The following is a 20,748-nucleotide window of genomic DNA, read 5'->3' on the forward strand; positions in this document are numbered from 1 at the left end:
AATTAATAGTCTTTGGAGAAAGCATGGAAAAGGATGTGATTTTTCAATTGATTCTCCCATCACAATTACAATTGAAAACATTTTCCATCATAAAAAAAAGGCCTTACAAAGTATGCATTGTTTTTCCATCTTACCAAGAATGTTGCTCATATTTACCATTTTCATTCTCTGACATTAAACCTATTTTTTGTTTGTTTTGTTTTTTTGTTTTTTTACTCTCACTGCCCTACTAACAGTAGTTACAAGAACACAAGAAATCATGACAGGAATTGCCAGTAATAGACAGACTATCACCAATTTCACATAGAACAACTTATGAGGAGCTTAATAACAACTTATGGCAAACTCACGCTCGCCAGGTACCAAAACAGGCTTTTGGCTGTCGATTATGCACTGGCACTTGAGAGAGATGTCTTCATGTTCACGCATGATGGAAACATGGCTTCATGCTATGTTTATAGTTTCTCCAATTCTCTAACTTTCGTTCCACTCTCCTCCAGGCAATAGCTATGGAGCTGGGAATATTTCTTGGGATGAATTTACGTTTCAAGTGAAAATGCTGCACGAACTGAGGACTGCAGGTCCAGTGCTAAGAGTTCCTGCTCCCGTCCCAATGCACGAAAACTTTTTCTTTGCCAACCCGTTTCCTGGTTGCATATGTGAAAACAACAGCAGCGCCAGGAAAATGTAGAGCGCTCTTTAATATGAACAAAATCCAGGAAAGTTTTTTCATGGCACGGTATGTAGATTCAACATGATTGAAATTTTCCAAGCACAGCACCACCTATTGTCTCTCAAGTCAAGAACTTTGAGGTTGGATCCACCAGTGATGGCCGAAGCCAGTGCCACCCAACTCTAGTTGACGAGAAGAGAAAGTTCTCGAGCTGGACAACCTTCTCGACAAGCCTGGTGAGAGATCTGGCTCCTTGATCACCGGTCATGTTGTTGTGGAAGTGGAAGAGCTTGAGAGAGCTGGCGGTGGTGACAATCTTGCATACAGCACGATGGAGATCCCACTGTTCATGAAAGAGAGCTCCTTGAGCAATTCCTGGAACTTTAGCAGCGGCATGAAGGCTCTCACACCCTTCTCATTGTCCAAGAGGTTTAAAACGCCTGTACAAGCGTATGCATTGCCTCCAGTGCCTCCTCCTCTGGCCGCCCAGCAACAATGTCTGAGAAATGTCCAGGAGTGAGGATTTCACCTTCGAGAGAAATCCGTCAAAGCTTTTGTTACTGAAGAAAATATTGGAGTAGCACGACATTCCCAGCGGCAGAGGAAAGCTCTCTGCCTGCCTGAAATTGTTCATCTTTCCAATTCAGATTCCCCCAGCGCTTCTAGCATCATCTGGCTCGTCTCTCGAGCATAGATCTTCACCACTACCATGGGATCACCGCCAGCGAAGCCTGGAAAGCGGCCTGGATCCCACAGCAGTGACGAATGGTTACCTTTTAGTGACTGCTAATGGGGGGCTCAATCAAATGTGCATGGTATATGCTTCCGAGACTCATTTTTTTCAAAGAAACTGTTGAAGGCCAGAGGTTTTTCTGCTTGATGTAGTTTTGCGACATGGTTGCTGTATGAATGCGACCCTTGTCGTTCCTCTCCTTATATGCTCTCCAATTGTTGAGGCATTTTAAGCAAGGACTTGCAAAAAACCTTGACAAAACACATATTAGTTTGAAGAAGTAAGGAAAATAGATTTAAAATCTACTTTTTAACTAGAAATCAGTGGTGTTGGCATCCCATGTTCATCTTCCACTATTAAAGTACAGTTCTGCCATGGAAATATTGGACAAGATATAAACCCCACAGTCATGGGAATTTATTTCCAGTTCAAACCATCCTCCTACCTTGAAGTCTAATCTTCGTGTTATAACCCACACAGAACAAAGATATATATCAATGATGAATTGTGTAATATATTGTGTACTTTCTGTATTGTGTGCTTCTGAGTTTCGACTTCCTAGGAAGTCACACAATCCAATACTAAGGACGCTTAACCCCAAATATCCCAAAACCCTTAACCAAGTTATTCAAACCCAAGGACGTTTAACCCCAAATATCCCAAGACCCTTAACAAATTAGGGGAGGGGGTGCACTCTTGTTTATGAGTGTAACTTTCGGACGTTTAACCCCAAATATCCTACGACCCTTAACCAATTAAGGGAGGGGGTACATTCTTGTTCATGGGCCCTTTCCCTTTATATTTGAACCTTATGGATCGTCTCTCAAGTTGTTCTTTTTTGTTGCTTACAATCCACTACGCTTTCCTTTCCTTCTATATTTGAACCCCATGAATTGTCTCTTAAGTTGTTCTTTTTGGTTGCTTACAATCCACTATGCTTCTCTGTAAGTTCATGCCTTCGTGAACGGAAGCTGAAAGCCGTAGCTCTCGGACGCTTAACCCCAAATATCCCAAGACCTTTAACCAATTAGGGGAGGGGGTGCACTCTTGTTCATGAGCCCTTTCCCTCTATATTTGAACCCTATAGATCGTCTCTCAAGTTGTTCTTTTTGGTTGTTTATAATCCATTATACTTCCCTATATGTTCTTTTTGGTTGCTTATAATCCACCATACTTCCCTATAAGTTCACACCCTCATGAACGGAAGCTGAAAGCCGCAGCTCTCTTGAAAGCCCTACTCTCTTGACACTTTACAATCCACCACGCTTCCTTGTAAATTCACGCCCTCGTGAACGGAAGCTGAAAGCTGCAGCTCTCTCAAAAGCCCCACTCTCTTGACACCCTACCCCTTGGGTCATGCTTCTCTGTAAGTTCATGCCCTCGTGAACGGAAGCTGAAAACTATAGCTCTCAGACATTTAACCCCAAATATCCCAAGACCTTTAACCAATTAGGGGAGGGGGTGCACTCTTGTTCATGAGCCCTTTCCCTCTATATTTGAACCCCATAGATTGTCTCTCAAGTTGTTCTTTTTGGTTACTTATAATCTATCATACTTCCCTGTATGTTCTTTTTGGTTGCTTATAATCCACCATACTTCCCTATAAGTTCATGCCCTCATGAACGGAAGCTGAAAGCAAATTGGACCTGCCAAATGTTAATCAACATGTGGTGTGATTCCTCTAGCCAGAGTTAGACTCGAGACCTCTTTGATACCAAATGTAAACTTCTGAGTTTAGACGGATTATAAGCAACCATACTTCCCTATAAGTTCATGCCCTCATGAACGGAAGCTGAAAGCAAATTGGACCTGCCAAATGTTAATCAACATGTGGTGTGATTCCTCTAGCCAGAGTTAGACTCGAGACCTCTTTGATACCAAATGTAAACTTCTGAGTTTAGACTTCCCGACAGGTCACCTAGCCCAGTACTATTCAAACCCAAGGATGCTTAACCCCAAATATCCCAAGACCCTTAACCAATTAAAAAAGGGGGTGCACTCTTGTTCATGGGCCCTTTCCTTCTATATTTGAACCCCATGGATCGTCTCTTAAGTTGTTCTCTTTGGTTGCTTACAAAGACCTACATAATCACACAATGTTTTTTCAGTATCAAATAAGAAGTAATTACCTCTGATTGTCCTATCCAGCTCACTTTGCATCCCTATATTCTACATGTCAAAAGAAAGATACTAAGAAAGTAGTGCCTCCAATCTTCAAGAACTTACCTTGATTTACTGCTATTATCTTAGTGTTCTTGTAAATTTTGTGTTCTTTCGTGATTGTTCTCAACTCACAGCCAATGATGAGAGGTGCCTGAGGCAAGGCACTCTAGTCTAGGTTAATGAGAAACGAGCATCAAACCTTCATGATAGACCAAATGCTGAAATGTGAACAATATTCAACCAAGGACATTCAACCATTCCCCACTTCGGGATCTGAAAGATAGAACTTGAGAAATTTATGATTCCAGCCTCTGGGACGAGCATGAGATGCCCACAAATTGTTGTCATCCGCTATGCAAGCGAAACTGGTCAAGAAAGGGAAAAAGAAGAAGAACTTTACTGTGGCCATCTGTCTTTCACGTCAAATGATGTCTGCCAGCTATTCACATACTTCCCAGCCCACACAGCTGGATGATATTCTCCCCTATGCACAGAAACATAAGCTCTTATATCACATGAGATAGCAAGAAGAAAAAAATTACCATTCACACATTGCATGGATGCTTGCTTTTTTTAGTATCTCACTCATCACAGGATTCCTTAGATGAAAATGTTGTTGGCATACTGAGCATGAGAAGGCTGATTTTTCCTGTGAAAGCAATTGTCATACTTGAGGAGATTTGCGTGGTATGATGTCGATTTCTATTTTTCTCTTGGCTCCTTTTTATATTTTAATTTTGTTTTTCCTCTGTAGATGCTGTCCCGGGACCACATTTGGCACGACCCTGGTTTCATACACATTGCACGAATCCAAAATCTTAGGCCTGATACAAGATATTTGTACCGGTATGGAAGGTAAGGAAGGTTTTCTTTCATCTTCTGTGCTGACTCTAAAGTCTGATTATTTGCAGTGATAATTCTGGCTGATCCAACTTGAAAACGTTCACTACTCCTCCGGCTGGAGGAGCTTACAGTATGAAGTTTTTAATCTTTGGAGACATGGGAAAGGCTGAACGAGATGACAGCTTGGAGCATTACATCCAATTAAGTTAAATCTCAGAAACTCTTACATCTTGCCAACTTCACGCTCCTGAACTATTTATGTTTGCAGCCAGGTGCACTGCAAGTTACTGATGCCATGGCAAAAGAGGTCGTAGATGTAATTTTCCACATTGGAGACTTAAGCTATGTTACTGGCTTCCTTGCTGAATGGGACCATTTCCTGGAGATGATCAAGCTGTGAGAAGAAATAACTCAAGTGACACTTTGAAACGGAACAAAAGTGGCATGTTTACTGTACCCACGTTCATGCATCTCGAAACTTGTGCCCCTTGGCATTTGCAAGTCATTCTCCTGGAAAATGTCTGCAAATGATAAGCTGTTCATTAGGAGGAAAAAAAAAAAAAAAAAAAAAAAAAAAAAACTCTCTACCTTCCAACAAGGTTCGCCAGATCATCACCTGTACTTTTGAGATCCCACATCCAGGGGAACAACAATGAGAACTTTTGACTTTAATACCACTGCCGATCTCTGTATAGACAAAAAAAATGTCTTCTATTCTACGTCTTCTTCCACAATTCTACAACTGATCTCTTCCAGAATAAGACGTGAAGCCAGCTTAAGCTTGCCATGCATCTATCTCTGGACTCTCCCACTCTTCCATTTCAATGGGTGGTACTTTCCTTGGGCAGTCGCAGCTCTGGCCGGGACCAACATATGTCTTCACCAGGTTTGCTTTTCCTCATCTCTTCATTTAAGCTCGTATAGCAGTAAAGTTCCTCGTTTCCACAAGTGACGGCCAAAGGAATCTTTGCTGCCATAGCCGAGCACAATGTGACCAACTTTGGCGCTGCTCCCATGGTGCTCAACATGATCATAAGTGCGGCAACGGGCTCAACGTTCTCGCGGCTCCAACACAGGCAAGTCAGGATAATGACCACGGGTGCGGCTCCTCTGGCAGCAGTCCTGGCTAAAATCGAAGCTCTCAGGTTTCATGTGATGCACGTCTACGGGCTCACGGAAACATATGGTCCATGCACTGTGTGCGAGTGGAATCCCGAATGGGACAGCCTTTCGCCCAATGAGCAGGCCAGGCTCAAGGCTTGGCAGGGTGTGAAATACGTTTTCCTCGATGGCTTACAGGTGCTCAACTCTGAAACTCTGGAACCTGTTGCCAAGGACGGTGTCACCATTGGCTAAGTTTGCATGCATGGGAACATGGCATTCAAGGGGCACTTGAACAATCCACAGGCGACGCTGGAGAGCTTTAGAGGAGGATGGTTCCACTCCGGGGACTTGGCAGTTTGGCATCCCAATGGATATATCGAGATCAAGGATATTATCATTTCTGGAGGGGAGAACATTGGCAGCCTGGAAGTGGAGAGCATCTTGTACAGGTAAAAGGAGAGTTTTTTCTTCTTTGTTTCTCGTTAAAGTTTGCTTCTTTTTCTTCCAGGCATCCAGCAGTGTTGGAAGCTGCTGTGGTGGCGGGGCCAGACGAGAAGTGGGGCGAGTCTCCATGCGCGTTTGTGTCCCTCAAGCACAGCGTGAGAAGAAACGAGGAGGAGATACTCTTGTTCTGTCGTCAGCATTTGCCAAAGTTCATGGTGCCAAAGAGCGTCATCATTCTCGCGGCCTTGGACAAAACTGCGACTGGCAAGATCCAAAAACAGGTGCTGCGCAGCAAAGCAAGAGCTCTTGGCAGCATCAAGCAAATCAGCAAGCTCTAACAGCCAACTATTGAACTTGTAAATCTTAAAATCGTTCATGGCCTGGAAAATCCCCATGGCAATTTTAAACCGGTCAACTACTGTTCCGTCCGTTGTAATGTACTGGAATGAAAAATAAATAAATAATATACAAGAACCAAGAACGCAATTCATCTACCTCAAACAATAGCTTTGTCTTATCGGCTGTCACTCTTGCATATCCAAATGCAGACCTTCGAATCAAGCTCCATGAACTAAACTGTCAGAAAAAAAAAATAGAATAATGCTTTATTTCGTTAAAGTGGAATTTTTCATTATCCCACTTATGGTGTGTGGCCACATGCCATTTTTATAACAACAATAAAAAATTGAAGTTTTAGCTTTATAATTTATAAATTAAAAACTTTTTATATGATTTTGTGTTATAATATTGTGAAATATAAAAAATAAATTAAAAAACTGATAGAAATATTAATAAATATTAATTAAGTACTAGGAAATGGCATGTGGACACATGCTAATTAATGTCCCACTTTACTGAATAAGTTCCACTTTAACGAAATAAAACATAATATCAATACCATATAAAGAGCTTGAATATAGGAAACAAAGCTGCAAGCTTACATTACGAGGGAAGTCATCCAGGCTGAACCTGATCATGCCAACCACAGCGTGAACTGGAGCCGAGTAAATTGTAATGTCAAGGAAATTGACACCCACTAAATCCTTGATCGGGTGCTGCAGGCAGCGGCCCTGAAACACAGCACAAGTTTGCTTGTAGTTGTGAACATGCCCCCACACTGCTAAATCAACCTGTGCAAAGACAATTTCATTCTAGTTTTCCCTTTGAAGAGCTCGTGTTTTACCTTGTTTTCTCAAGAGCAATGGTTCCACAGCTGCTACAAATTTCAGATCCACATATGGTAGAAGTTTAGAAATACTTCCCAGCAGTTGAGTGGAGTACTACGTAGATGACTGAAAGAAAAATAGCACACATGAGTTTACAGAATGAAAATGTGGATAAAAACAGTTACCCTGTGAAAACTATCCATGGTATACTGAATCTGTCGACAGATTCAAGGTCAGATTTCATCCAAGTGTACTGTAGAAGGTTTCCTTGAAGTAAACATGAAAAGAATAAGAATGCATACTTGTTCGCTGGTCAAGCTCCAGTCGTGTTCTGTAGAGATGACTGTGAAATGCATGGGGCTGATGTCAGGCATTTGGAAATAAGTTCAATATGGGACTCCACATTTGCCATCTAAGTGTGTTATACAAAGATCATGAATCTGGATAATCTCTGAAAACCACACAGATCAGTCTACAAGTTTTCATAAGACTTTGTGAGTACGTCTCCTGGTTTCCAATGGCTGCCATGTACGCAATCTTGGATGCTACTGGAACAGTGACGGAGAAATGCCACAATTAAAAAAATTCTGATTTGCAAAGTTATTACCTTTTGTAATTATATCTCAGCCGTTAGATCTTGGCATATACCCAAAATAAGTGTCCCCAGTATATGCTATTATTATACTAGCTCTTTCATTTAAATATATGAGTATGATGATGATGATCTTGAATTTTAGAAACTATATATAATAATATTTTAAGAATAAAATCATAACATTAAATATTGATTACAAAGAGCCTAAGAAAAATAAAATTAGAATTAGATAAAAAATTAAAAAATAAAATCACAAGATTGAAGAATAAAGCATTTTCTGTGATATGAGTGTTTAATAAAAATTCTCCTCTGAAATTTTCTCTTTCCACAAGCTCAAATGTTCCCGGCTCAAATCCCTAGACCTAGAAAAAATTTAACTGACAGGATTAGTAATAAATGAAACACACGTCCTAAAGCATCTTTATAAAAGCTTCAGCAACCGAATTCCCTTGTAGAAAAAATCTCGCAGTCCTGGGTCCGTTACGATGATGATCACAAGAGCTCCTCCTAAAGTTATGGATCGAGCATTCTTCCTCGTTTTGATCCTGGCAGTGATTGATTGGAGCCTGGAAGAGCACCTCACTCCGGATTTCTACCAGGATTCCTGTCCCAATCTCGAGACCACAGTGCGAGAGACCGTAAATAAGTTCGTCCAGGACGAGCCAGGGATCGCAGCTTCACTCCTTCGCCTACATTTTCACGACTGCTTTGTCACGGTAAAGTTCGAAGGCAAATCTCACTAGTACCTTGAGTTGATCGAAAAGACGGAGCGTAACTTCTTTTGCAGGGCTGCGATGCTTCAATCCTCCTGGACGACGTTCCTCCCAGGCTGGGCGAGAAGAGCGCTCCTCCAAACTCAAACTTTTTTCGAGCTTACGAAGTCATCGACGACGTGAAGTTCCAACTGGAGCAAATCTGCGACGGCGTGGTTTCCTGCGCCGATCTCTTGGCTCTAGCTGCAAGAGAAGCCGTCATAGCGGTGAGCGAAAGGAAAATGCCGAGATCAAATCTCTCACCACCATCTTTTCTTCTGTGATAGTCACACGGCCCTCACTGGAAAGTCCACTATGGCCGAAGAGACACCACGGTGGCGAGCTTGGCGGCCGCTGCGCAGGACATACCTTTCGCCAACGCCACCACCCAAGAGCTCATCACAAGGTTTGAGAACAAAGGCCTGTCCGTGGACGAAATGGTAGCTCTCTCGGGAGCTCACACAATCGGCCAGACACGCTGCGCGGTCGTCAAGGATCGCCTCTACGACTTCATGGGAACCGGACAGCCGGATCCAGCGCTGGACAAGGATTTGCTCCAATCCCTCCGTGAATCCTGCCCTGACACGCCCTCGAGCGATGAGAATTTCTCCCCTCTCGACTCCCAGACCCCTCTCCGATTCGACAATGCCTACTTCACGGACCTGAGGAGCGGCCGCGGCGTCCTCCGCTCGGATCAAGTGCTCTACTCCACGCCTGGCGCCACCAAGAGCGCCGTCCATATCTACAGCGGCGATTCAAGCCAGTTCTTCGAGGATTTCGGGAGAGCGATGATCAAGCTAGGCGGATTGACGCCGCTAACAGGGAAGGAGGGCGAAATCCGCCGCTCCTGTCGATTCCCAAACCGGTGGATCTGAAGCTCATAGAACCCTAAATTTAACTAAATTACAAATCCTTTCAAACCTTAAAGCTAGAACCTTAAATTTAGAAAATTAGCCCTGTTGGATAGTTTTAAGCTACAAATCTATGACATTCTCCCCTTTCAGACCCATTTCACACTTGATATTTGACCATTGCTATCCCAATGTACTCTACTCTTCGAAACCAAAGCTCCTTGAGAATCGTATGCATGTAGCTGATTATCTCCAACCACAACCAATTCACTTACTCTCCCTCCTTCCAGCTTTCCATCCAAAAACTCCCACTCTGATTTGTCTTCGTTCCAAAAGTAGAGCCAGTTTGCGTTGCTGTCTTGGAACCACTTCATCATCACCAAGACAACCTTGTTCAAAGTTGCCATGGCTGGCATCACACCATCCTCAATAATATCCTCTGCAAAGGGTTGTCTCCACCCTTTCTTGTTAACGCCCTTGTAGTCCAAATCCAGAAACCTCCACTCTAGCACCAATTTTTGGATCCCGCTGTATGGAAAGCTCTCACGCTTGAAAACCCCAACAATCCCATCTTGCAACACAAGCAATCTCTCCAAATTGCAACCCAAAGGAAACCTCTGTTGCACACTCCACTTGTCCAAGCGCAGATTGTACTTTTGGATCCTGAAATCAGCTGCAACGTAGATGTTATCTTTGAAAAACACCATCTGTGGATTGCTCGAAATGTTGGTCATCCAAGTGATTGGATGATCAGTCCCTTTGCAAAGGTCGAACAAGTGGGATTTTCCAAGCTTTCTGCAATACATGAGCACAAAGCCTTCCCTGCAACACATAACTCCCCACTCATCACTCGGGTCTCCAGTAGGACATGGAAGTGTTAAATGCCCTTGTATCTCGTAAGGCAGCTTTACCATCCTTTGCGAAGATTGGCCCTGCGACTGATCATCTTCTAGTTCTAGCCTAGTAGCCCCCTCTTCATTTGCACTTGACTGTTCAGTTTCATTGGAAGAAGCTCCATTGTCGAGGCTGACCCTTGAAAGAATTTCCAATATTACGTCACATGGCCCATCACCCTAAACCCTAAATCTGTAAAGCTGCCCTGATTTATTTATATAGAAGCAAACCTCATGAATAGCTTCTTTTATCAGTCAACGAAAGGTGAGTGACCGTGTATTTTTTCTCATGCTAATGCAGGGCCTCTTCTTGATCCAAATGCTCTTCAGTATTAACACTGCCTTGCAAGACCAAAAGTGAGAGAGGTGTCTTGCTCCTCTGTGGGTATGTTCTATTGCTTGGCATAAAGTTTTAGTGACTTGGATATGCATTGCAGAGCACATGAGCATAGACATATGAGTTCATATTCAATGTGCTTCTTTTACTAGTTAAGGAGGAGTCTAGCTCATGGGTTTGGTCGGCCATTGCTTAATGCTTTTGCAGTTTGCTAACATTGCCTTCCGTTCACAAAGGAGGAGCCATTCTGGACCTTCCTTCTGGGGATTTTGTGGTATATTAGTCACGGATTGTGAACGCAGGCAAACAATTAATTTCCGAAAGTATCGAAATGGTTATCGTTACAGCTAGTGTGCTTTGAACTCCAGCACCATGAGTATGACTCGCAATTTTTTGTACCGTTTGAGCTTTCATGCGTTCCGTGTTTCAGTTAATGAGCGAAATGACTTTGTGCGGAATGTGACTCTAAACGCCTTTGCGCTTGATTCTATGATGGAGTGGCTCTAGCCTCTGTAAATAAGGTATAAAAACTGTTGATTTTCTCATCTCTTGTTCTTGTCAGTGTGTCATTTTCGCAGCTTGAAAAATTTTCTACCATCTATCCTAACGGAAAAGTGCCTTTCTTTTCCGTCAGTATCAACAACCGTCTCAACTTTGAGGTATCACGTGAAAGATTGATTTCATAGTACTTCCTGATGATGCTGTACAAGCATAGCGAGATAAAAATGGAATCAGACGTTCTACGTGGAGATCTTGAGAAGCTCCAATGAAGTTAACTATAATGATTTTGATTCTATTACTGTGCTCGGAGAGGCAGCATCACGCAAGGTACAACACCTGGCGTGGTATGGACATTTTTCTTTATTCATTCATTTATTTTCTGCCCAGTACATCGCCATCACAAGAAGCACCAGGAGCAACGCTTTCGAGATGGGAGTTCTTATCCACGGAAGCTATTTCATCGAGGTTCGAAAGCCGCAGTCGAAATCACTTGCTCAGGCCGTAGTTTTCCTTGTTGTGGCGTAGAGCTCTTCTCAATGGCGGCTATCACGTCGACTCTTATCCTCGTCCTCGTCTCTGCTATATCTTGCACTGCTCAGTCCCAGCCAAGGCTCTCTCTGCCCTTTGAAACCAGGCAAGTGAACAACGGTAGAAAGACAAGGTATGTCTCCAGGGTGACTCTCAATGATGCTGGCTCCACGAGCAGCGGCACCAGCTATACCAAAGCCTTCACGATCGATACAAGCTCCAACCAAGTCTCCGTGTCAAGCTGTAGCAACAACCGTGCCAGTTTCGAGCTCTTGGTCGCGACGAGCAGCTTCTTCACGACAAAGGCCAGTTTTCCCGTCGACATCGACATTGTTTGCAGCAGCAGCCAGGGAAACGTGATTGGCCTCGCGGCATCAGGTAGCTCCAGCTTACCACTCCAAGTCTCTCGATCGGCTAAACTCGCTCACAGGTTCACGTACTGCCTGGCTTCCAGCTCTGGCCGCGGTTTGGGCGAGCTCTACATCGGGCAGCAGGGTCCTTACAGGGTCTTCCACAACACGGACATCCTCAACTCTACGTCCCTGCCAATGCTCTATTTCCCACTCACGGTCTCGTCCTCGGGTTCTTACCACCTTAAGCTCGACAGCGTCTCTCTTGGATCCAAGACCACCGTCACTATTACCATGGTGGAGATTGGAACGAGCTTCCGCTACACTCGGCTCCCTCAGGCCGCGTACCAGATGCTCCGAGATGGATTTCTTCGCGAGGTCGGGGAGAAGAAGCTGGGCAGGGACTCGTCATCGTTTGGAGAGCTGGACTTGTGCTACAAGATGAGCGTGGAGCAGCGAACTACTTTTTCAAACGTGACGATGGTGGTGAGCGGGATCCCGTGGATGGTCTCCGGGGATAACTATCTGGTGACCAAGCCGGGGATAAGAAATGTGGCGTGCTTCGCGTTTGTGAGCGCTGGGAAGGATGGACGCAGCGTAATTGGAACTGCCCAGCAAGAGAACAACTTTGTGGAGTTTGATGTTGATGCCAAGAAGTTGGGTGTGAGTGGCTCGTTGTTTGCTGCCTTTGGGCTTGCCTGTGAGGACACCTCTGGTTCGTGATTTATTATTATTTCAGATATTTTATCTGAAGGAAAGTTCTGTCTATTAAGCTCGGGAACTTCCGACTTGGACGCAATGACAAATTCTTCCTCCACCTGATTGTCTTGTGTTGCTGCTGTCGCCAATGCAAACATATCTCCACAGGGACATGAAGCCTCGTCCCATTCTGGCAGCTAACGAAGCCCTCCCAAAGTTCCTAACAAACTTACTTACGCCAGGCACAGGGTCCTCTCGATGATCCACCGAAACTCGAAACTCGACTCTCGAAGGGATTCGTTGCTCTCGCTGTTGGTACCGGATCGGCCCGCTGCTACAGACCAAAGCATCAAACTCGAGGACCGAGACCCCGACCCCCAGCTGGACCCCGGACGCCGTGAACGAGTGGATATCACTAGCCCAGTCTCGCTCTTGCCACCATATCCTATCCTTCTTCTGAGAAAAGGACCAAGCAGTAGTAGTACTCGCTGCTCTAAGCTTCCTCCAGTGGGACGTCGCTAGCGTTCCCCGTGATCTTCTTGTGAGAGTGCGCGTGCTCTCTCCACGGAGTCACCCACGGTGATGCTGCTCTTTGCCATTGATGACGCTCCTCTGGAACCTCTCGCCAGCAACGGACAGGCGGGGGGATATTTCCTGGGAGCGTGGAGAGACGAGTCGAGCTCGACCTCGGTCCAGTTACTGTCCCGGTGCTCCAATCCGGGTGCCTCGTCCGGCACGAGAAAGATAAGTTCGGCAGGACGTTATTGATGTTCTTGAGTTCTCTAGCATTCCAGCCACCTTGACTCCGCTTGTCGTCGTGGAGATCAACCACTAGGATACGTTTGTCCATACTGTCCCTCTGAAAAGCCAAAGAAAAAAAGATAAAATAAGATAGTAATTACCAAGTTCGCAAGATCTCTCGCAACATGCACGGCCATAGGAATTCAGTCCCTTCTTTGCTCTAGTCTGTCCACAAATCTCATACAAAACGTGTCAGTCGAAGGAAAGTAAGAGAAAGAAAGAAAGAAAAACAACAAAACCGATCGCTTTTGTTTCGCTACCGATGCTTCGCTGCCAGCGCGCTTGCTTTCCCGTGGACGATCCGATCATCATGGCCAGAGCTGCAAGGCGAGAGAAACTATGAGTGCTAGATCTCGCATTTTCGCTTACCGTCACACTATGGAATCAACCCGATCGGGTGGAAAGAGACTTCGCAGCCATTCTTCTTGAACGAGCCGATCGTGTCAATGCCGCGTTCCAAAGAGGCCAATCCGCGATCGAACGATCCCTGGAAGGATTTCGTATAAGAATCCAGCGATTCGGACAGTGACTTCGCAGCATCCGTGAGGGACTGGCCGAGGTAGAATGCGGCTGCTGCCACTGCTGCTCCGAGGATTGCCGCGGCTGATACCCTCTCCTTACTCCACGATTTAGCGCTCGTGTTAATAGTGCTCTACAGCACAAGGCGGCTTACTTGATGGGAATTCGTTCTGCAACTACACATTCTCAAGCCTTGATGCCTTAAAAAAAATGGCTTGCTAAATGTCCAAGCCGGGACAAGTTTCGTGGATTTCGAGTTCCAGAAAGAAAGTAAGTTTCAAAATCTGTGGGTGACATGTTTGCAGGTTAAAACTGGAAGCTAACTTCTGGTGTATGACTTCATAAAAACTGCATATATCAATCACATTTCTCACAAGTTTGCTGAATTATACATGTGTTGCATTGGCTGTGGTAGTTCCTCGAGTTCAGGCTTGCAGAAGAGAAACATCCAACAAGTGATAGATTGAAGGGCAAACATCCAATAGTGATTTATTGAAGTTTTGTTTCAAATAAACTTTCCCACAACTGGACGAGCTTCTCAAATGGCTCAACTTTATAACTTGAGGTTGATTCCTAGGTGAGATGGCATCCTTTGGAGGCACCTGACTTGTTAGAGGAAACTCAAAGGTACAAAAGCTAGCATGGTCCATGTGCTCATGAGCTGGTTTATATCTTGAAATTCAATGGATCCCAAGCTGCATCCGAAAGGTGACAAGTTTGTCAGGTCCCAAAGGCTTTGTCAGCACATCTGCAAACATCTTCCCAGTCCGCAAGTAGTCAACACACATGATGCCAACTTCAACTTGACATAGGGAAACTGCACAAGGATGTGCTTGCTGTGCCCATAGAAAACAAGATTGCGAGTCATGGCAATGCTGCTCTGATTATCACACCATCTGATGGTTGGACCTAGCTGCTCAGCCCCAGGGTCCTTCAATAGCTGTCTCAGCCACACAAATTCCTTGCATGCTGTGGTTAGAGTGATATACTCAACTTCTATAGAGGAAAGTGCAATAACACTCTGTTTTCGACTTGTCCAACTAATTGCTGCCCCATAGAGCATCAGACAAAAGCCTGTGGTGGACCTGCACCCCTTGTTCATGGCCCAGTTAGCATCAGTAAAACACTTGAGCTGGCTATTGCTGTTAGAGTAATATAAGCCTTTGTCCATAGTTCCTTTCAAGTATTGTAGGATGTGTTTAGCAGCTTTCTAGTGAGCAGTGCATGGGTGGCCACTAAATTGGCTCAAGATTAGCATATGTTAGGCCAGGTTGACAATGCTAAATATATGAGGCAGCCAATCAAGCTTCTAAAGGGGACATTTTCGTCCAAAGGCTCCCGTGCATCTTGAGGGGAGGACAAGTTGACTGCGCCAACCAGCATAGGTGTGCGCACTGGATGGTAGTTCTCCATCCCAAACTGTTTCAAGAGCAATTCCATATAGTGCCTTTGATGCAACTTCAAGGTTTGCTCCTTCATGCATCATTTCAGTTGGATTCCCAAAAATGTCTTGACTTCCCCGAGGTCTTTCATCTAGAAATGTTTAGCCAAAGATCCCTTTAGTACCGAGATGGCATTATCATTGCCCCTAATGATGAGGTCATTGACATATAATGCAATGACTATTATGGCATCACTATACATCCATTTGATGAACTTTCCACCTCTAAGCATTTGCTATTGCAAGGATTGTCTGCACATTAGCCATTTTAACAACTAGTGAGAAAGTTTTATTATAGTCTATACCTCATATTTGTGTGAAACCTTTTGCAACCAAGTGTGCTTTGTAGTGGGGAGCACCACCATTAGCATCATATGTCTTTTTGAAGACCCATTTATGGTCAACAAGCCTCTGGCCACATTCTATAAATGTGTTGTTCTTGACCGAGGCATCCATTTTATTGTTGATGCCCTTTGTCCATAAGTGAGACTTTAAACCACAGCTTCATCATAGGTTGAAGGGACATTCCCATCAACAAAAATGCAAAGCTCAACTTCATCTTAGTCAAGCAAAGATATGGCATTTTTCAAGATTTTTAAGGAGGGCTTGCTTGTGCATGGATCCTCAACTACAAGTGCAAAGTATAACATTCCTCACTGATGGTGGGAACATGGAGCATTTTGTTGCTCATCAACAGGGTCAGAGACCAAAGTTGGCTTTAGCCAAGTATCATCTAGTGGATCATATTCGAAGGTAACAGTCCTCACATCATCAATAATTGGTGCATTCTTCTCAAAGACAGGAGGGAATATAGAACTTAGGAGATCTTTGTTGATAAAGCCAATGGATAGTGGCTCACCTTGGCTTTGCTGGGAGAATCATCTTTAATGAAGATCACATCTATATTGATAATTGTCTTTTTGGTTGCCAAATCCTAAAGCTTGTATGCTTTACAACTGTATTCTTCATCTTGTGTATAACTAACAAAGATAAGCTTTTGACTCTTTGGATTTAGTTTCTTGCAAAGCTAGTCAGGAACATGTGTGAAGATGGCACAACCAAAAACATAGAGGTGAGATACATTTGACTTCTTCCTTGTCCACATCTTTTTAGAGGTCTTCTATAAGGAACCAACTCCCCGATGTGTCATAAGCTAAAGGATCCCCGAAAGCATGACCAAAATGACAAAGAGTTCATCAGATGGGACCGAGTCTAAGATTGAGTCCAAAACCGATTCTAAAACCGAGTTCGAGATAGAGTCCGGGATCGAGTCTGAGGCCGACTCAGAGACCAAGTTCGAGGCCGAGTTCGAGACCAAGTTTGAGACAGAGTCCGAGATCCGAGATCAGGTCTGAGACCGAGTCCGAGGTCGAGTCCGAAGTTGAGTCCGAGATTGGGTCCGAGATTGGGTCCAAGATCGAGTCTGAGACCAAGTCCGAAGTCAGATCCGAGATCGAGTCTGAGACCGAGTCCGAGTACTAATACAGGTCATGGGGTGAAAGCCCAAAGTGTGCATCTCCTGGGGGGGGGGGGCGGCTGCAGGGGGTTCCAAAAGTATAGTAGGGATAGTGAGAGTGAGGTCCAGGAACCAGTCTTGAAGGAACTCTCTAGTGGTGCTTCCAAACTGACTTGAGGTTGAGACTGGGGCCGAAGGGCCTTGGGTGGGAGCAAGCATGGACTTGGGTGGTGCCAAAGGGGCCACCCAAGGAAGTGCTCAAGAGCAACTCCCACTCCTGAAAGGGAAATCGACTACAGTGCTCCCGGCTCATGTGGAGTGGTGCCCCACTTGAGTACCTTGTGGCTCATTGGTCCTCGCCCTTCCTAAGGGCTTGGGCTTTCCCTTCGAGATGGAAGTTGGGGGGTAGAGGTACTTATACCGAGCCATTAGGCCACGGTGTTTCGCACTGGTATCCCAAAGCAAATGTTGCACCCAAGGCTTGGGATTTAGAGGGTCCTATGATCAAGTCTTATTGTACCAAGGGATGTTAAGAACCTGGAGGCTTGGTGTGTTTGGCTGCTTGTGACTGCAGGGAGTGTAGCCGAACCTTAAGTCTAGTCTAACCTGGGGAGTGGGATTGGGAGAGATTTAGGGATCCGTGGAAGGACGGCTAACGCTCCATTGCTCGTGCAGTGAGTAACTGAAACCAAATAGGACCAAGTAGGAGCTGGTACAATAGATGGGAACCTTGGTATGGGAACTTAGCAAAAGCCAAAGCAGTGTTGGTCGGATAGACAAGGTAAGCTGGCAAATTGGACAGGAAAAATTTGTGGCTTACAATTTGGTATTAGAGCCTTTTCCTAAGTTCTAGCAAAGGATAGAGGCGGATTGCTGGGAGATGGCAAAAACAAGGCATAAATGAACCAAGGCGGAGACGGAACCTCCTCTAGAGCTGGAGCCTCCGATCGAACAAGAGGCTATGGATGAGGAATCCTTGCATGAGGAGGACTCCAGTGAGGAAACTTCCAAACAAGAGTCCGGTGGTCAGGTTCGGTCATCCAAGGCTCGATTGGACGTTCTAGAAGGACAATTGGCACAGACCAATGCCCTGCTAGAGACTCTTGTACGCAAGCTAAAGTGTGACAAGAAGTGGAAGAAAAGGCAAAAGATTGTGGATGCTGGCAGTGCAGAAGGTATGGACCCTTTGGTAGGGATTGAGGCAAAACCAAACAAGGTTGAACAAACCAAAGTGGAATCAGTCCCTCAGGCAGTTCCCAAGTACAAACCAAAGCTCCCACCAGTCTTTAAGGGAATGAACGACTATAAGGTGGTGGAGGATTGGTTTTATGATATGGAGAACTACTTCCGAGCGTTGCGGTTATCGAGCTCGGAGAAGATCCCATGTGCAAAACCATACTTGGCAGATAATGCTAGACTTGTTCTAAACTCGTGCCTCATCGCAAGACTTGCAAAGGGCAAGTCTTGGTGGAGAACAACAGAGGCTAATGAAGTACCGGTGGCCACTTGGGAAATGATGAAAGCAAGGATTCATGTGACTTACGTTCCTTCGAATACTACTCTGCATCTAAGAGACAAGCTGAGTAGGCTAAAACAGACCGGAACCATTCAGGAGTATGTGAATGGTTTTATGGCAAAGAGGATACTTGTCACGGACATGGGGGATATGGATGCATTCCATGCCTTCATATCAGGCTTGCAAACCTAGGCTTGTGGTGAGGTGATGCGTTAGAACCTGACCAACTACAAGGAAGTGTTGGATGTGGCCATCAAAGTGCATTTCAACAATAACTTGCGAAAGGGGAACACAACGGGGTCGGGATCCACATTTAACAAAGGGGCTAAACCAAGGGGAACATATAGCAAAGGGAAATTCAAGAAGAGTTTCTCTAAGAATGAGTCATCGGGGTTTCGAAAAGGCAAATTTGGTGGCCAGCGAGCAAGTACATAAGGGAATCAAGCAAAAAGAGACAAACCCACAAATAAAAAGGTTAAATCAGTTAGTAGTGTGGGAAACAACATATGCTACAACTGTAGTGAAGCATGAAGTGGGACACTTTTCGAGGGAATGTCCCTACCTGAAGAAGGCCAAAGCCAATATAGCCATTAAATCGGGTGAAATTCAAATTGAGGTATGTGATCTAGTCCCTAGCTCAAAGTTGCTTATTACACGAGCAATTTTGGTAAAGAGTTGTTCACGACATTTACTAGCCCTCCAAGGGAAGCTCAGAGGTAACTTTGTTAAAATCTTTATTGACATGGGTGCTTCGGATAATTTTGTAGTCCAGCAAGCCAGACTAATGGTGTAGCGGCTGGGCGAACCAAGGACTATAAATTTTGTTCAAGGTAGCCAAAGCACCGATGAGGTACTTCGACAAGCAAAAGTCGAAGTAGGGACATGGAAAGTAGACATGAATTTCACCGTGTTAGACATAGCAGGATTTGATGTGATCTTTGGGATGGATTGGGTCAATTGGTTCGTGGTAGCCCTACATGGACAAGATAGAAACCTTGTGGTACTAGCAAATGCCCAAGGAAAAAGATCCGGGGTGAAGGCCCAGGATCTAAAGGTAGGGCAATGCAAGGCCAAAGATTCCTACTTAAACCTGGTGTCCATGAGAGGACAACTCACTAAAGGGACCAAGGCAGCATTTTTGTGCTTACTCTCGATGAAGAGTGGCAAAAAGACGGGAACAAAAGAAGTATCTTTAGTGATCCAGCGGGTGTTAGACTAATTCCAGGATACCATGCCGAAGGAGCTACCAACGGGGTTGCCCCCCGCACGACCAATAGAACATAAGATTGAGTTGGTCGAGGGTGCTGAGGCGGTGGTTTGTCCCCCCTATCGTTTGAACAAAAAAGAACTCGAGGAGCTCAAGCGCCAACTAAGGAGTTGGTGGACAAAGGGTATGTTAGGTTGAGCAAGTCGCCGTATAGGGCGTCGGTGTTATTTGTGAAAAAGAAAGATGGATCTATGGGCATGTGCATAGACTACCGGTTGCTCAACAAGTATACAAAGAAGAACAAGTACCTTTTGCCAAGGATTGAGGACCTGTTTGATAGGTTGGAAAAGGCAAAATACTTCTCGAGGATTGACCTAACATCAGGATACTACCAGATCAGGGTAGCAGAGGAAGATGTCGAGAAGACAATCTACCGAACAAGGTATGGGAGCTTTGAGTTTTTGGAAGGAGAACAAGAAGAAGAAGAAAGAGGCTGAAGCAGCTAAACAAACTAAGCCTAAGCAACCGGACTCCTCTTAGAGTTCTGAGGACGATGAAGTTTTGCAGCTGCCCCCGGTTGCACAAGTTTCAAAGTTCAAGGCCCTTCGGGCTATGCAATGCACCGGCAATATTTTCAGCGTTGATGAACCACATCTTTGTACCCAATTTGGATCACTTTGTGGTCATCTATATTGACAATATCCTTATCTATAGCGAAACACTAGAGGAGCATGCCGAACACTTGACAAAGGTGTTTGAGAAACTAAGGGAACACCAGCTATATACTAAAGAGAGCAAATATGACTTTGCTCAACAAGAGGTAAAATTTCTCGGGCATGTGGTGGGCAAGGACGGGCTCAAAGTGGACCCTAAAAAGGTCCAAGTGATCCAAGATTAGGAGCAAATATTGAATGTACATGAGTTAAGAGCATTCTTGGGGCTATGCAACTACTACCGAAAGTTTATCAAACACTATTCGAAAGTAGCCCTACCTTTAACGGACCAAACGGGAAAAGGGAAGATGGTATGGACAGTAAAATGTGAGGTGGCATTTGTCCACCTCAAAGGGAAGTTGAGGAAGGCTCCCGTGTTGAAGTTACCAAACTTTAGTAAGGACTTTGAGGTAGAAATGGATGCTTCAGACTTTGCATTGGGTACAATTTTGAAGCAAAACAA

At 44.7% G+C, this 20,748-nt stretch overlaps 2 protein-coding genes and 1 pseudogene across 3 annotated transcripts; 2 read left to right on the top strand and 1 right to left on the bottom strand.

Moving 5' to 3' along the window:
• Positions 1–1,004: 1,004 nt before the first annotated feature.
• On the top strand, positions 1,005–6,298 carry LOC9633896 (annotated as a pseudogene).
• A 1,813-nt stretch (positions 6,299–8,111) lies between these two features.
• On the bottom strand, positions 8,112–9,365 carry LOC112350478. 2 transcript variants are annotated; one of them, XR_002993778.1, is made up of 3 exons: positions 8,738–9,365; positions 8,468–8,677; positions 8,112–8,410 (listed from the first exon to the last, which is right to left on the bottom strand). XR_002993778.1 is itself a non-coding variant. In XM_024686749.1 (2 exons), exon 1 carries the CDS (start codon positions 9,211–9,213, stop codon positions 8,761–8,763), a length of 453 nt encoding a protein of 150 aa, XP_024542517.1. In that variant the 5' UTR covers positions 9,214–9,365; the 3' UTR covers positions 8,112–8,410; positions 8,468–8,760. The 2 variants fall into 2 exon arrangements, 1 of the variants encoding a protein (XP_024542517.1); XM_024686749.1 differs by having other exon boundaries at positions 8,468–9,365.
• Positions 9,366–11,487: 2,122 nt separating this feature from the next.
• On the top strand, positions 11,488–12,750 carry LOC9633897. Its single transcript, XM_024686748.1, has one exon. The coding sequence runs from the start codon at positions 11,592–11,594 to the stop codon at positions 12,654–12,656; it is 1,065 nt and encodes a 354-aa protein (XP_024542516.1). The 5' UTR covers positions 11,488–11,591; the 3' UTR covers positions 12,657–12,750.
• Positions 12,751–20,748: the final 7,998 nt, after the last annotated feature.

This window comes from Selaginella moellendorffii, unplaced genomic scaffold, assembly GCF_000143415.4.
Source record: "Selaginella moellendorffii unplaced genomic scaffold, v1.0 SELMOscaffold_50, whole genome shotgun sequence".
NCBI lineage: Eukaryota > Viridiplantae > Streptophyta > Lycopodiopsida > Selaginellales > Selaginellaceae > Selaginella > Selaginella moellendorffii.

Coding starts and splice junctions, on each gene's coding strand:
- LOC9633897 (XM_024686748.1), top strand. CDS start 11,592: ATGGCGGCTATCACGTCGACTCTTATCCTCGTCCTCGTCTCTGCTATA.
- LOC112350478 (XM_024686749.1), bottom strand. CDS start 9,213: ATGGACGGCGCTCTTGGTGGCGCCAGGCGTGGAGTAGAGCACTTGATC.